Source organism: Phyllopteryx taeniolatus, chromosome 7 (assembly GCF_024500385.1).
Source record: "Phyllopteryx taeniolatus isolate TA_2022b chromosome 7, UOR_Ptae_1.2, whole genome shotgun sequence".
Lineage (NCBI taxonomy): Eukaryota > Metazoa > Chordata > Actinopteri > Syngnathiformes > Syngnathidae > Phyllopteryx > Phyllopteryx taeniolatus.
Window position 1 is genome coordinate 31,600,599 of NC_084508.1, and position 18,098 is coordinate 31,618,696.

Sequence of the window (18,098 nt, forward strand, 5' to 3'; positions counted from 1 at the left end):
CTGCTCTGTTGCTGGCAGCAGTGTTAGTCTGTTTCCTTTACTGGCAACAGCACTCAGGACAGCCAGGATGAGGCCTGGTGAGGGGGGAAGGGATGCTTGTAGGACGTTATGAGCTAACATGGGGCAGAAGTGGCCATTTCACCTTGCCTACAGCTGGCAGAAAGTCCAATAAATCTATGGCCCATGAAATGTGAGCAGACACCAAAAGCCATGCCAGAAACTGACACTTGTTTTTTCTTGCTCTTCCACGTCATTTCTCACCCCCCACGCCCACCCCCTATTTTTTGGCCAGCAGAAGTGACAGGAAAAACGTAACATATTGGCTTGACTGGCACAGCTGGGCTGAAGCAACACAAAAGGAGGGCATAGGTGAATATCAATCCGCAACAAGGACATCATGGCGTTCATGCTTCTAGCTCTAGTTCTAGCTTGCAAAATACCAGACTCACACATTTACAGGAGGTAAATTGTTCTCTTTCGATTTAAAATTAGATTATGTCTACTGAGGAAATGCAATGGGCGGTTATTTTGTCATAGACAACAAACTGTCAGTACATTGAACTGTAGAAATAGAAAATGCAGTTATTTCTAAGGTTACCACTTTCCCCCTTTAAACCTGGCATTAGTTTTTCATTATTCCAAAAAAAAGTACGCCTTAATGACGTCAACGTTCTTGTCAATCACTCACTTGTCTCACATATGTAAGATTAACACATAGCTCATTCCAACTATTTTTCAGATATTTCATAGCTGAGCTCATTCCTGTAGTGTGCTTGTTTGAACAGGCAGAAAATAGCAGAAAAAAACAGACGTGATGGCATTTGTAATAATACCAGTACGTAGTCTCAAATGTTATTTACCCTGTAAAAATCTTTATTATTTTTTTAATAAATTATTCAATGGGAATAAAATACTTTATTGTCAATTATGAACATCTCTCCTCACAAAGTTCAAGGTTTTGGTCTACTGGTCTTGCCCTGTTTACCTAAGAATATGTTACCAAGGCGTAGCGTTGTATCTGGAAGAGTTTTCATTTTAGAATGTTGGCAAAAATCCAGCTCATCAAGATTACACCCTGTCAGTTTCTATCACCAGCATTGCTCAATTCTTGCAGCTATCTGAAACTTGGATGATGAAAGACTTTTCTTCATATCTAAGAAAGCTTGTGTGCTTAGTTTCTCCAACACAACGTCAAGTCACACCCATAAATGGGGCAGACTGTGAGGGAAAAAATAAACATCATCTGAGGGAGGGTTAGAATGGTGTTCAAGCGTTCAAGACAGACAAAATTGGTCTTTTTCCACTGTATATAATGCAATAAAATTGCTGAACAATTTTTTTTTTCTCCAAAGTCCAAGAAGGTGTGCAAGGAAGACTGAAGCACAAACATCTCCACACAGAGTGAACGAGATAAAATGTGAGGGATATGATGATATATTATCAAAACCGAAATATTCTGTTGAACCAGTGACTAATATATTACAAAACTGAAAATAATGTTCCAGAAGGTACTTTGGGTTCTTGTTTTTATGTAGACCTGTGATGTGGCCAAAAAGAAGCCTGGAGCCTAACAGAGTGCCATCATTGCTCTGAGCAGCTTTACACTGCTGACAACAAGAATCTGGGTTGCCACAACAAATGGATGCTGACAACACAACTCAGATGAGAGAAGACAGAAACTGTTCAGCTCTTGACACACGCCTGAAAGGTAGGCAAGGTACGTGAAGGAGTGGAAGATCATTTATCAGTTCCACCTACGGTATTTGGGATCTGGCTATAAGGTCATCGCATGGTTTTAATTAGGGATGTTCGATACCACTTTTTTTTCAGACCGAAACCAGTAAGTATTCACTCTTGAGTACTCACCGATACCACTATTACTTTTGACATATAACATTTCAATTATCACAATTACATGACAAAGCGTTTTCTTTCTTTCTGAAGGACATGATGATTCGCCGATGTGTCAAACTGCCGCATTGTAGCGCCAACTACTGGTGAGGGCGACTTACTCGATGTCAGATTTTTTTGGCCTTAAGTATCAGTGACTGATATGAGCAGCATTCACAAGTACCCAATACCTTGAAATAAGGCCGGTATCGGCCTGATACTTAGTAAAGGTACTCGCCCATCCTTTAGTTTTGATTGAGCAATCCGTCAACTAAAAAAGAATGAGTCCTGTATTGAGTTCCGTCTTTACACTTTCATGAAATCTGACCTTTTGGGATCAACCTCAATGAAAGTAAAAAGAGGAAGCCAAAGCTTGTGGACATTGAGCAGCTTTGTGTGCGTGTGTGTGCGTTAAAAGCAGCATTGACTTTTGCAGTTATATAATAACTCAATGATAACTGGTCGTCCCTCCTAACATTACAGTCATCACTAGCTATTCACGGGGAACAGGCACTGAGACCTACAGCAACTATACAAACAATTTGAGTAATTTTTAATTTTTATAACTGCCTATATTAATAGTTTAAACCACAAATATACCACAGACTATGATCCCGAAACACTTTAATACAATTTCAAACTCTTCTTACAGCATTGCCCTTAAAAACAAATGGTTTATAAATTGTTTGATTTTGACAAAAAATTAAACGGTAGTGCGCTTGTACATGCACATGCGGCGAAGACTATTCCCAACGTCCACTAAGCCAGGCAACTATGAGCTCATCCCTGACATACAAAGCTTGTCAAGCAGTCAAGATGTATCACGTCAACATACTTGCTTGAGACCAATTAATGTACTACTTTCCTATATAGACAGGGCTTTCGCAGCATCTCGGCATCTTATGGCGTTTCAGAAAGAGCATAAAAACCATGAATAGGTGAGTTTTTCAGCTAATAATTATTTTAAATATTTTGAAACTTTTATTTTTATTATTCATCTATTTTACAGCCTACTAATACTAATCCCGCTCTTTAGGGTCAGTGTGGAGGATGTTTGTTTTGGCTAGCAATTGAAAAGGAAGATCATTGAGAGGTCATTGAGAAATGGCCATCGTATTTGTTTGGTTTGCATCATCCAGGATTTCTATCTGGTTATTTTTTTCTTCCAGATTGTCCAGTCTGAATCTTTCAATGCATAACAATGGCGAGTGGGTGTTTATTAGTTGAACATTTCATTTCAGTTCATTAGAACGGTAAGAGAAACCAGATGCACATTCCTGCTAGGATTAATCACCCACCCATGTCCTGCAAAAGACAGATTCATATGGATTCTTATGGAAAGACGGAACGTCCCAGGAAAACACACTCATCTTTACTCTCCAGTTTTTCCCCTCAAACTATCAGGCTGTCCATGTGATGGATATCACCAGGGGGCCTCATGGCTATTATTGGCAAAAGTAAAGTTGATTTTACATGAATAACGTTCAATTATTTCAGTTTTTGTTCTTTGCGTATTTGTTTAAGTTCCATGTACAGATGATAACATTTTTAAAATGATCCCCAGTCACTCAGATCTGGAAAAACACCTGAAGACAGTCAAATATGCATACATTGACAGGAGCACTACCACCATCTTTTTTTCTAAACCAAAAATATACCCAGCCATATTTGGGTTTAGAAACTGAGTTATGGATCTGGTGACTGGGCACAGTAAATTTCACTTTACTGGAGAAGCATTATTAAGCTCAGTGACTTGAGAAGGACACGTGCAACAGCAGCCATGTTCCTCAATCCATGAACGAATCAATATATGTCCTCCGTGTTGAGGAAAAAAGCCCTTTTCAGTGTTTAGACAGCATTTTTTACAAAACTTGTACTTTGAGACCTGTTTTTAAAAGGTTGCGTTTTCTATCTCCATAACACCATTTGTAATATAAACAAGCATTTAGAATAACATGGTGTTTATAAATTTTTTTGATGAGGTAATTAAATGTTATGCCATCACAATGGTTTGCTACTTATTCAAGCAACAGCACTGTTGACTTCCAACCACATCATAGCACGGATTGCTTGCTTTATCAGCAAAAGCAGCGTTAGCTTAGAGAACAGGCAAGCACTATACGAATGCCTACACAAATGCTAACTGCCGAGGAAAGGCGAAGAAGGTCATGGAAAGAAGGGAGACAAAAACAATATGGTAAATATAAAAGTGTACAAGAGAATGATGACGATAATGTGCCCATCAAAGAGAAAAAAAATATTACGGTGCATCTTTTGGTGCTTGTGTGTGTGTGTGTGTATATTCTTAATTTTAAATTAATGTTTTATCACAAATATGAAGGCATGCAAGGAAAGATTCAGTGAAAGGTGCGTATAGTGTGTTGCACCACTTTAGCTGGGGTGGTGGGGACAATGCTTTGCTCAAAGGCACCACGACTGTAGCCAGCAAGCAGACTAGCATCTCTCCCATTGCCATTGCCATTGCCAGTTGCCATTTTTACATTTTCAAAATTTCAAAATTTTCAAAAAACTGAGCTGCACCAATCTGATAAAAGTCTACACAATTTCACCATAGTTAAAATACATTTTTTCTTTGGCCAAGCTATTGTTTTTTTAAATTATTTTTTTATACTGCATACACAGTATCGCCAACAAGATGTCAGATGGGTTAGGTGAGAGACCCATTGGGTGTGGTTCCTCAAGTATATGGTTTATGATTACCATTGTCATGGATACAACAAAACATTCTTCATCAGTGAAAAACATTGTTGCCAATGACACTCCTATCACTTCACTAAGGCAGTGTTCATTCAGTGGATTCTCACTTTCACTTTTGCACTTGCACTTACTACAAGCAAAATACGGCAATAGTCACCAGTAAATACTAAAGGACCTTCCAGCACATGGATGTGGCTGATGTGGGTAATTTATAGTGACTGGGATCTCTTTGGCCGCACGGTGCACGGCTGGTTAGAGTGTCTGCCTCACAGTTCTGAGGACCGCGGTTCAATCCCCAGCCCCGCCTGTGTGGAGTTTGCATGTTCTCCCTGTGCCTGTGTGGGTTTTCTCCGGGCACTCCGGTTTCCTCCCACATCCCAAAAACTTGCATGATAGTTAAATTGAAGACTCTAATTTGCCCATAGGTGTGAATGTGAGTGCAAATGGTTGTTTGTTTATGTGTGCCCTGCGATTGGCTGGCAACCAGTTCAGGGTGTACCCCGTCTCCTGTCCGAAGATAGCTGGGATCGGCTCCAGCACTCCCGCGACCCTTGTGAGGATAAGCGGCTCAGAAAATGGATGGATGGATGGGATCTCTTTGATCAAAAACAGACAGATCAATGAACATATACATATGGGTCATTCCACGGATGTGGTGAAATGTTACGAGCAAATATTAACGGCAAAATACATTAAAAGGCATCAAATATTAACACACAACAGTATCGTCAGTAATCAGGTATCAACATGTAGATATAAAATAATATTGTATCAAGAATTTTCCGCCTCCAATTATTTTGCATGTCAAACGCATTTCAACAGAAGTTAATGACATTCCACGGCAAGATTTCTTGGAGGCACTTATTAGAAATAGGCATCATGCTCGTAACTTTGTCAGCCAAAACGCGTTACAAGCAAGCGGCCACTCAATTTCATAACTGAAAACAAACAACGACCATTTTACGACGGCTATTTGGAATTGATGCAATAAACTCCAAAAATAATTATAGAAGGATCAACCAATTGCTTCAGAAGGAGTAGGAGACAATATTGACTTATATTTTTAAGTGTTGGTCATATTTTCGTTCAAGCGACTTGGACAAAATAACAAAAAACGGTCGACTATTTTGCGACATCGATCACCCAGAACCATTTTCGGCTTACATACAACTAGCATACAGCAGCATTTCAGCTTGATGGGAACATGGAGGGGCCGGTAGAACTTGGTAAGTGTTTTCAAGAAAATGATGTCAAAATGTTACAAGCTTCGATCTCAAACGGTCAAGTTACTAGCAATGATAAAAAGAGAGTTTGTATAGAATTAGATGGTTTCTTGTTTGATTCGTTGAAGAAGAAATTATTGGTGAGTTTCAACCGTTGTCTATCGCTAGTGCACAGGCAACGTGTTTTCTGTCTCCTGACGACACTGCTGACTCGCTGGTAATTTTGACGAGTGACAGCAGTGTTGAGGATGTGGTCATGATTACGCGCATACTTTAATCCTTATTATTAAACTTGGATTCGGTTCCGATTATAAAGGCCTCCTGTCAAACATTTTTAACTATCATTGATCAAAACATTCACTTTGTTGATAAAAATGTCGATGTTCTGTGGTGCACTGTGGATTGTTACTGGTGCTTGTAACATGACATGGGCACTGGCAAAGACCGCTGGTGTCAAAATTACGCACAGGTCTAAATGGCTGTATTATCGTTTACTAACACTGACTTCTGTGGAGACATTGTGTTCAGAACTTTGTGTTAACGTTTTGAAATCATAGTATTGTTCAGTCAAGGTTTGGTATTTGGAATACATGTTGAAACTCTGGAATGCCATGGTGTGTGTAACTGGAAATGTGTTTGACTGGCAGAAAGCCCAGTCAAAGTTACGTACATGCTGTTCTTCATAAACAATTTTGTGTGTACTTCCAACTGACAAAGCATAACACTGAAAAGGTACATCTAGGGTTTTAGCAGTACAAAATGGCAATAGTTAAACCTGAATTAAAATAAAAATATAAACAAACTTAATGTTCCCTATGATCTAAAATGTTGACTTTACATTGTTTATTATGTACAAACAATGAGATAAACATAGTTGGTCAAGTGACTGAATTGGAAGTTGAAAATGGCAAGTGATGGAACATGTCAACATTCAAGCTTCAATTTGATGGTCTAACTGTGAAGGGTATCATACCAAGTAAGGAAACTGATATTGAAAAATTCACTCATCCTATTAAGTTCTGATATTCACTGAATTCATTCACTTATACCTGTTAGTATTCAGGTCCTTCATTTTCCATGTTGTATTTTTTGTCAATATTACACACATTTATATTATCTATATAGTAAATTTTTTACTCGATACTTTGCGGTGCATTAACAAGTTGGACATGAATTGGTTTGTGAACCTACTCTACCCCTAGCATTTGTGTGAAAAATTCCCAAGGTTTTCATACAATAAACAGCTTTCCATGTTCATATCTAGAGTCAGTGTTACAAGCGACCACTGGTCATATAATGGTCACATTAAGTAAACTATGTATGTTTTTTATCCCATGAACCCCTTAATGTAACTGGTATACTTCAAAGAAATTTTACTAACATATTTTCAACAAAATGATTCAAGTTCTTAAATTTTTCTTGCATGTCACAAATTGTGTACCACCTTAGTGGATTGACCTATATACATTTTAGGGATAATAATAGGAAACAATTGGACTGCAATGCTGTTATAAATAATATTGCATTCATGAAATTATTACGCTTAACATGCCAAAATCACTGAATGTGAGCAACAAGGTCCATTTCCAATACATCATTTACAAACACCAATTCCAATGAAGTTAGTATGTTGTGTAAAATGTAAATAAAGACGGAATACAATGATTTGCAAATCCTTTTCAACCTATATTCAATTGAATTCACTACAAAGACAAGATATTAAATGTTCGAACATATATACTTTAGTGTTCTTTGCAAATATTCTCAAATTTTGAATTTGATGCCTGTAACACGTTCCAAAAAAGCTGGGACGGGGCAACTGAAGACTGTGAAAGTTGAGGAATGCTAAAAAAAAAAAAAAAAAAAAAAAGACACCTGTTTGATGAGCAGGTTAATTGGAAACATGTGAGTGTCATGATTGGATGAGTGTCATGATTGGATATGAAATAAGCATATCTGAAAGGATCAGTTGTTGACAAGCAAGGATGGGGTGAGGTTCACCACTTCGAGAACAAATGCGTGAGCACATAGTCCAAGAGTTTAAGAACGTTTCTCAACATACAACTGCTTCTTCATTGGAATTAGGGTTTGTACAATTAACCATTATTTAATTAATTGATTTATATGAAATCCTAACCATTAGCCAGTCTGGCTTCCTATTACTATTATCTTACAATACAAAAAAAATAAAAAACATGAATGAGTGGTTGTGGTCACTTTTTTAATATGTGCTCTGTGCTCTGTGCTCTGTGCCCTGAGGGTTGCCGCCTGCCGGGACTGGTTTAACCTGATTTACACGCCACCGTGACCCAAAATTAATACCACATGACGGCATCTCAAATGCTGTGTTCAGGTCAACTGCTCAGGTGTTTATGATTTATCCCCTGATGAAGGCCCTGGCCACGAACCCAACCAAGGTCAGAGGTTAGCCAGTAAAACCTAATGGGTTACCATGAAAAGATAGGTGTGGGAACTGGTATAGTTTACATCCTGTTGAGCAAGCACAATCACTGCTGATGCACAATGGAGTGTTCTGTTAATAAACACACGAAACAATTACCATATGCACTGTATGCTCTAAATAAATTAGATAAGAAAAGTATTAGTGTTTTTTTAAAGCTGAAATCCAGAGCCTTTTTTGTAAAAAAAAAAAAAAAAAAGGCAATATTAGAGGAGAGACAAAATGTTGATGAAGCCCGTCAGCTCCTCCAACATCTTGCTGTATTCTTCAATAGTTAAATTTTTTTTTTAAATATATTTAGTGAAGGCCCGATTCATTTCCCACGCTGGCCCAGTTGGTGGTGCACCAAAAATGACGCAGGAGGAAATGACAGCAGGGAAATGAGGCATTTTGCTGAGCAATGTCCGGAGCGTTGTTGTAAAACGCTCACTAAAAATATTATTTAGCATTTCTGTAGCATAAAATAGTAATAATTACAGTGTAAACAAAAACTATAAAAATTGCCGCAAATGAACAACAGCTACCTCTTCGAGGAGCCGTTGGCTGCCAGCCGCGGTGTGGGTGGTCCTCTCAACCTTACTGATCTGTTTTTATTGCTTTTGTTGATCTCATTTCTTTTAACGTGCGTGTGTAAGTTAACTTGCGAGTAACCCAGCGATGATGATGCACAAACAGTATGTTGTACTTTATCACATTTATTAAACCATAAAAAGATAGATTAATAGTTGGAAGAAGCGGTTTGCTACAGAATCAGGACGTGGGAGCAATACAGTATTTTAAAAGATGCTCGCTTATACATACGTACTATCCCGCCCGTGTACATTTTGGCCACATGCTTCGTTATTTTTTTTTTATCCACAGGTACATTATAAATATAGTTAAGTATAATTGTAAAAAACAACAATATGTTTAATTTCTAATGTAGATTATTTTAATGGTTTAGGGGGAACCCGGAAATGTATGTTTGTCTCCACATTGACAGGTACTGTTAACACCCCAATGGTTAGAGAACGTATTTGTATGCTGGATACTGAACTACTGACAGTTTCTCTCGCCGTTTTTTTTTTTTAATTTATTTTTATTTTTTTACCTCACGGGTTTCAACAGCTCCATTATACATTACGTTGGTGTATATCCATCCAACAGCGAGGGGTTGGGAGAAGGGGAGACGGGGACAATCGGACTCGGCACACCCGACATCATATCAAAGCGAAGGACCGCTTTGTTGTCATGCTGAATTACAGCAGTAGGAGGCAGCAAAAATCACAGATTATAGCTTTAATTGTATTAGAGGAGTAGTAATGTTTTTTTTGTTTGTTTGTTTTGTTTGGTTTTTTTCTTTGTTTTTCAGGTAGTGCAAAGATAAGTACAGAAGGCGGGTGGGCTCCTTGTTCTTCCAAGTTTGTATGTGCAAACTGCATTGAGAAAAATTATATTAAAATTACTTATGAAAAAAGGGAATCACTTTGAAAAAATTACAGAATTGTTTTATGTCCCACTTGTCTTAAACGTAAACATTGTATTTTACAATTTCCCCAAACCGGTAGTGATTTAGGGAGCACAGCATGAGCAAGTGTGCTCTCACCTCTCCTTGGGCTCTCGTGGTTAAAGAGGATCCCGTTGACAGCAAACATGTTGTAGGCTTCTCTGAAGTTTACCACAATCCAGTAGGCATACAATTTAGCAGCACCTTCATGATTAACAGTGACAAAAACACAGAAGATAAAGAGTGAAAAAAACGGAAAACCATTTTTTTTTTTTAGTTTAGTTTACATCATTAATTTGTGGTATGTTGCAAACACAGATGAGGTAAACTATTTTGGCCCATCTCAGTAGCCATATGGACTTGATTCAACTGATGCTGACCAACTTAGAAGCAGTGTCAATGTACTTTGCCATTCGACTTCATACAACCCCAATTCCAATGAAGTTGGGACGTTGTGCTTAACATAAATAAAAAAAGAATACAATAATTTGCAAATCATCGACCTATATTTACCGTAATTTCTCGTGTATAATGCGCACCCATGTATAATACGCACCCCCAAAGTTGACCTCAAAGTGCTGGAAAACCCTTCTACCGATGTATAATGCATTTTTACAATGCATTAATTTGCTTCTACCCATATGATCCAAACATGAAGTATTATCTGTATTTTGTTCATTTTTTTCAAATAATTATTCTGAAGTTAAGTAATTTATTTGAACACGGAATCCTTTCTTTTTATTTACTTACTCTTATTTTGAAATCCACAGCCCTACTTTTATTTAGTAAATGAGAAAACACACAGTTGTGCTCATATGTTTGATTACCCAGGCAGAATTTGTAAGATGGGTACAATTCTTTAAAGAAAACATGAAGGGCCAGGAGAAACACATTTAGTTTTATTTTAATGGGATTCAAATTAAACTGTCAAGCATTTCACAAAAGCATTATCATCAAACAAAACATAACCACAAAGAAATTAATGATCGTTGTTGTTCAGTCATCAGTCGTATTTAAAAAAAAAAAACTATTTCACAAATTCTGCCAGGGTATGTAAACTTATGAGCACAACTGTCCATATTATGCAGTCATAACGTAGCCCTGTCATATTGGAATGAAAGTGTAGGCTACACTTTTTTCATAGCCTCTAGGTGGCGCTGGCGTATTAGAATGAATGTGTACACCTTTCTCATAGCCTCTAGGTGGTGGTAGCATAATGAAGTGAACGTGTATGCCTTTGTCATAACCTCTGGGTGGCAGTGGCATATTGAAATGAACGTGTACTGCTTTTTCATAACCTCTAGATGGCGGCATACATTTATAAAATGGGAAAGCCTTTTTCATTTTCCCCTAAACCTATGTATAATACGACCATTGATTTTTCACATTTTCTTTTTTTTGGGGGGGGGGGGGGGGGGAATGCGCATTATACACGAGAAAGTACGGTAATTGAATACACTACAAAGACAAGATATTGAATGTTCAAACTGATCAACTTTATTGTTTTTAGCAAATAATAATTAAATTAAAATGTTATGACTGCAACATGTTCCAAAAAAGCTGGGACAGGGTCATGTTTACCGCTGTGTTACGTGACCTTTTCTTTTAACAACATTCAATAAATGTTTGGGAACTGAGGACACTAATTGTTGAAGCTTTGTAGGTGGAATTCTTTCCCATTCTTGCTAGATGTACAGCTTCAGCTGTGCAACAGTCCAGGCGCTCCGCTGTCGTATTTTACGCTTCATAATGCGCCACACATTTTCAATGGGAGACAGGTCTGGACTGCAGGCAGGCCAGTCTAGTACCCGCACTTTTTTACTACGAAGCCACGCTGTTGTAACACATGCAGAATGTGGTTTGGCATTGTCTTGCCGAAATAAGCAGGGGCGTCCATGAAAAAGACGTTGCTTGGATGGCAGCATATGTTTCTCCAAAACCTGTATGTACCTTTTAGCATTAATGGTGCCTTCACAGATGTGTAAGTTACCCATGCCATTGGCACTAACATAGCCCCATACCATCACAGATGCTGGCTTTTGAACTTTACGTCCATAACAGTCCGGATGGTTCTTTTCCTCTTTGGCCCGGAGGACACAACGTCCACAATTTCCAAAAACAATTTGAAATGTGGACTCGTCGGACCACAGAACACTTTTCCACTTTGCATCAGTCCATCTTAGATGAGCTCGGGCCCAGAGAAGCCGGCCACGTTTCTGGGTGTTGTTGATAAATGGCTTTTGCTTTGCATAGTAAAGTTTCAAGTTGCACTTACGGATGTAGTGCCGAACTGTATTTACTGACATTGGTTTTCTGAGTCCATGTGGTGATATCCTTTACACATTGATGTCGGTTTTTGATGCAGTGCCGCCTGAGGGATCGAAGTTCATGGGCATTCAATGTTGGTTTTCGGCCTTGCCGCTTGCATGCAGTGATTTCTCCAGATTCTCTGAACCTTTTGATGATATTATGAACCGTAGATGATGAAATCCCTAAATTCCTTGCAATTGTACGTTGAGGAACATTGTCTTTAAACTGTTAAGACTATTTTCTCACGCACTTGTTCACAAAGAGGTGAACCTTGCCCCATCTTTGCTTGTGAATGACTGAGCAATTCAGGGAAGCTCCTTTTACACCCACTCATGGCACCCACCTGTTCCCAATTAGCCTGTTCACCTGTGAGATGTTCCAAACAGGTGTTTGATGAGCATTCCTCAACTTTCTCAGTCTTTTTTGCCACCTGTCCAAGCTTTTTTGGAACGTGTTGCAGCCATAAAATTCTAAGTTAATGATTATTTGCTAAAAACAATAACGTTTATCAGTTTGAACATTATATATCTTGTCTTTGTAGTGTATTCAATTAAATATAGGTTGAAAATGATTTGCAAATCATTGTATTCTGTTTTTATTTATGTTTAACACAACGTCCCAACTTCATTGGAATAGGGGTTTTATAAAGTGGCCCTCATAAAGACTAGGACCACATTTAATAAAACAGCCCCATAGTTTACTGATGCTGTTCGCTGCTTGAAGCATTTTTGTCAAAAACAGCTTTGTAGAGCCAGTTAACTAAGTTTCTTTCAATACCCTTCCATCTCTTGAAAAGAATGCCTATTTTTTATCAATTAACACTCTCAAACCCTTTCAAGACTTGATGGAGTTGGCAAAGAGTGTCCAACGATCTTTTAATGTCCCTTGACACCAGTGAGTGCTTGGTGTTTGTGCTTCTCAACTTCAGCTGTCTATTTGATACTGCTGATCAGCGAATACTGATTAATAGGTTGCAAGACTGGGTGAGGAATATAAAGGCATTTCTTGGAATAATGCAATATTATTTTACACTCTGCATTTCCAGACTGTGTCTTAACCACTTGTCTAATATCCCACAAAACATTAGTTTTGAATGGGTTATATTTGTAGACTACCGATGCTTTATTCAGCCCATATCCTACATTACAGAAAATGAGGCAAATATTTGACTTGCCTTGGGTATTGGCAACGCACACTACGCCGCTGTGTACACTGGAAGTGATGTGAGCTCTCCATTGCAACGTCATCCCCTTTTGAGGATTAATTAATTGACGAGCAGACCTCATGATAATATGTGCCTCCCAGGAAGCTTTGGATAGAGTGTTGACAGAGGTGTCAGTGAGTAGGGCATTTACACAATCGAGAACATGAAACTGGATTGCTAACACACGTGTATTGCCTGTGTGTGCATCACTGCATGCATCTACGTGCTGAAAATGAGTGCTGAGTAGTGTGGGTATAAAGGTGTCTTTGTTTCAGTGAGAGCCACTCTTGTCTTCAGTTAGACATTTGGCCTCAGGTTGTATGGAGAGCTAAAAAGCTGCCTGCGCACTGAATCTCTCTCACACACTCTTTCTCCCTCTCTGTCTAACCACACATACAGTAGAGCACACATTTTTAATTAATTGTTGGGCGTCTGAACATGGCTATAGTCAAGCACCTGATTACTGGCAAAACATGAATCTACATTGAATATGAATACATTACCGTAAGGTGAACGAGGGTAAAAGGGTGTGGTTTCCGACTGTGGGATTTCCTGGACTTTGCCGTACAACTCGCTAGTGGAGGCCTGATAAAACTTGACGCTGTTGGTTAAGCCACACGTCTTTATAGCATCCAACAGACGAAGCGTTCCCACACCATCCACATTAGCAGTGTACTCAGCCAATTCAAAGGAGATCTAAGGAAGAGACAAAAACAAGGCTCATACTTTGACCTGGTAAAAAACACAAAAAGAAAATGTAATCTAATTTGAAGCGCACAACTTTTGCCAAACCCTAAAAGTTCCCTGACGGAAACATCACTAACATACAGTGGAATCTCGATAAAACGGACAGCAATATAACAGATATCGAATTAAACGGACTGTCAGGACTGAGCAATTTGTCCAAAAATAGTTTCCATTCGTCACTTACAGTAAAATGCCGTTGACAAAGTCTGTTAGTTCCGGAATTGGCATCTGTTGTTTATTGCCGCTGTGGAACAATGCAGGCAGAGAATGGGACTGATGTATTTCTGGGTCACAGATCTATAATATGACTAGATCCAACTACAAAAGATGTGCCGCCCGTGTAGGGCTGCAGAATTAATAGAATTACAATCGTGATTGCGATTTTGGCTGGCACAATTAAATAAAGCCTGATCGTTGGAGACGGAGATATACAGTCCATGACAATTCACCATTGTCGGGGATTTTCAAATGAAAAGTCGGTGCTTACAGCCTAATGTTATTGCCTTCTCTGCACAACCTGTATTTGCTTCCATTAAATTGCAATTTGTGATGGCAACACATTTATTCAGTTAACCCTTACTAAAGTATAGTTTTTTTGGGGTAAATGTATTTTTTTTACTTATTATCTATTATATATTCTTATTTTAAGTGTCATTTTGAATTGAAAACTGTTACATGTGTTAAAAAGTAGTGCAATGAAATGTTTTTCCCTAACATGAGGAATAATTGTGATTAATAATCGGGATTACAACATTGATCAGAATAATCGTGATTATTATTTTGGCCATAATCGTGCAGCCCTACTCCAATCCCTATGTGGCGGCCATGTTGAATGTGGGGCATTGACGTGGCGGCCATGTGATGATGGTTCTATCTATTGTCTATTGTGCATAGAGCGCTAGCAGAGAGAGAGGGGCATGGCTCTGAGGAATACAAAACAAGTCTGGAACATGTTATTTTGGTACAGTAACAGTTTTTTGTCAAGCTGTTCGCCTTTGGCAACAGATTTGGAACTGGGAAGCACACTAATTCCTAGTGGCTCACGAAAGCGACTCGTCTATGATAAGTACTGTATGTCAACAATGTCACCATGACCAAGCACTCCGGTGTTTTAAGTTTGGATAAAATGTGAAATTTTCAAACATTTTCAAGCTTTTTTTATATTTCATCACTTGATCTTAAGGCGTTCGACCATGTCCCTCGGGGGTTCCTGTGGGGGGTGCTTCGGGAGTATGGGCTGGGCTGGGATGAGAATCAGCACCTCCAAATCTGAGACCATGGTCCTCAATCGGAAAAGGGTTGCGTGCCCTCTCCAGGTCGGTGATTAGAGATCCTGCCCGAAAGGCGAAGCTCTCGATTTACCGGTTGATCTACGTTCCTACCCTCACCTATGGTCACGAACTGTGGGTCCGAAAGAACAAGATCCCGGATACAAGCGGCCGAAATGAGTTTCCTCCGCAGGGTGTCCAGGCTCTCCCTTAGAGATAGGGTGAGAAGCTCGGTCATCCTGGAGGATCTCAGAGTACAGCCGCTGCTCCTCCAAATTGAGAGGAGCCAGATGAGGTGGCTGGGGCATTTGATTCATATGCCGGACGCCTCCCTGGTGAGGTGTTCTGGGCACGTCCTACTGGGAGGAGACCCCGGGGTCGACCCAGTACACGCTGAAGAGACTACATCCTTCAGCTGGCCTGGGAACGCCTTGGGATCCCCTGGGAAGAGCTTGAGGAAGTGGCTGGGGAGAGGGAAGTCTGGGCGTCCCTGCTAAAGCTACTGCCCCCGCGACCCGACCTCGGATAAGCAGTAGAAAATGGATGGATGGATGGATGGATGGATGGATGGATTTATAATAACTTCGTACTGTACTGGGCGTTTTAGGCCATGATACAAACCTACAAAAAGATAATTTTGTACTGTACAGTAAAATGGATGCATACAGACTCAAAAAAAAAAAAAAAAAAAAAAGTGCTTCAATGTAACGGACAATCAGCTATATCAGACGACCCCGTACCCCGATTATTATCCACTGTAATCGAAGAAATTAATACTACTGTGACGCGTGTGTTTAGCACATCTGCCACACAGTCAAAAGTTCTGTTTTTAAATCTCAGTTCAGACATTCCTGTGTGGAGTTTTCATGTCCTCCTCGTTTGCGTGGGTTTTCTCCTGTTAATATAGTTTCCACCCACATTCCCAAAACATGCATGTTAGATTAATTGAAATCTCTCTCACAAAGTCGGCTAAGACAGGCTCTTGGTCACCCATGACACTGAATAGTGTAAAGGGTATAAAATTAATGGACGGATAACTATTAATGATTATATTATGATAAAATTTGTATCTGAAAATGGGTCAAAAAATTGTAGAGCAATGTATTTGTTCTTTTTTTGTCTATCCATTTGTTACTAAGAAGACTACATTGTGGTCTGCGGAGAATGACCTAAGATGCCCCATTCGGCCCCATTGCAAAGTTTCCATTTACAATACATACATTTACTCCTCCTTGAGGCAATGCAGCCCTATGGGAGGCACACGTCAGTGCAAACTGTAGGCCGGTCCCAAGCCCGGATAAATGCAGAGGGTTGCATCAGGAAGGGCATCCGGCTTAAAACCTTGCCAAACAAATATGAGCGTTCATCCAAAGAATTCCATATCGGATCGGTCATGGCCCGGGTTAACAACGTCCGCCACCGCCGCCGTCAACCTGCGGGGCGCCGTTGGAAATTCAGCTACTGTGGGTCCAAGTCAAAGAAGAATAAGAGGTGGAAAGCGGGTTCTTCGGCAGAAAGAGAAGAGGAAAGCACAGAGCTTGGAACTGAATGTGGGGACTTTGAATGTTGGGACTATGACAGGAAAATCTCGGGAGTTGGTTGACATGATGATTAGGAGAAAGGTTGATATATTGTGTATCCGGGAGACCAGGTGTAAAGGCAGTAAGGCTAGAAGTTTAGGGGCAGGGTTTAAATTATTTTTACCATGGTGTAGATGGGAAGAGAAATGGAGTCGGGGTTATTTTAAAAGAAGAGTTGGCTAAGAATGTCTTGGAGGTGAAAAGAGTATCAGATCAAGTGATGAGGCTGAAATTTTAAATTGAGGGTGTTATGTGTAATGTGATTAGTGGCTATGCCCCACAGGTAGGATGTGACCAAGAGGTGAAAGAGAAATTCTGGAAGGAGCTAGACGAAGTAGTTCTGAGCATCCCAGACAGAGAGAGAGTCGTAATTGGTGCAGATTGTAATGGATATGTTGGTGAAGGAAATAGGGGTGATGAAGAAGTGATGGGTAAGTATGGCATCCAGGAAAGGAAGTTGGAGGGACAGATGGTGGTAGACTTTGCAACAAGGATGCAAATGGCTGTAGTGAACACTTTTTTTCCAGAAGAGGGACGAACATAGGGTGACCTACAAGAGCGGAGGTAGAAGCACGCAGGTGGATTACATTTTGTGCAGACGATGTAATCTGAAGGAGGTTACCAACTGTAAGGTAGTGGTAGGGGAGACTCTGGCTAGACAGCATAGGATGGTGGTGTGTAAGATTACTCTGGTGGTGGGAAGGAAGATTAGGAAGACAAAGGCAGAGAAGAGAACCATGTGTTGGAAGCTGAGACAGGACGAGTGTTGTGCAGATTTTCGGGAAGAGGTGAGACAGGCTCTCGGTGGACGGGAGGAGCTTCCAGAAGACTGGACCACTGCAGCCAAGGTGATCAGAGAGGCAGGCAGGAAAGTACTTGGTGTATCTTCTGGCAGGAAAGGAGAGGAGGAGACTTGGTGGTGGAACCTCACAGTACAGGAAATCATACAAGGAAAAAGGTTAGCTAAGTGGCACACTGAGTGGACCGAGGAGAGGTGAAAGGAATACATTGAGATGCGACACAGGGCAAAGGTAGAGGTGGCAAAGGCCAAACAAGAGGCATATGATGACATGTATGGCAGGTTGGATACTAAAGAAGGAGAAAAGGATCTATAAAGGCTGGCCAGACAGAGGGATAGAGATGGGAAGGATGTGCAGCAGGTTAGGGTGATTAAGGATAGAGATGGAAATATGTTGACTGGTGCCAGCAGT

At 39.9% G+C, this 18,098-nt stretch overlaps 1 protein-coding gene and 1 long non-coding RNA gene across 5 annotated transcripts in view; one reads left to right on the forward strand and one right to left on the reverse strand.

The window, feature by feature from the left end:
* Window positions 1-18,098, reverse strand: part of gmds (GDP-mannose 4,6-dehydratase) — a 287,840-nt gene that overhangs the window by 198,097 nt on the left and 71,645 nt on the right. For all 4 annotated transcript variants that reach the window (XM_061778512.1, XM_061778513.1, XM_061778510.1 and 1 more), the window contains exons 5-6: window positions 13,796-13,988; window positions 9,878-9,982 (exon numbers count right to left, since the gene is read on the reverse strand). In XM_061778512.1, coding sequence (XP_061634496.1) covers window positions 9,878-9,982; window positions 13,796-13,988 — 298 coding nt within the window. The remainder of the gene's footprint in view (window positions 1-9,877; window positions 9,983-13,795; window positions 13,989-18,098) is intronic.
* On the forward strand, window positions 1,031-3,603 carry LOC133481185 (uncharacterized). Its single transcript, XR_009789473.1, has 3 exons — window positions 1,031-1,417; window positions 1,536-1,840; window positions 1,945-3,603. It is a non-coding gene; the product is annotated as an uncharacterized LOC133481185 (long non-coding RNA).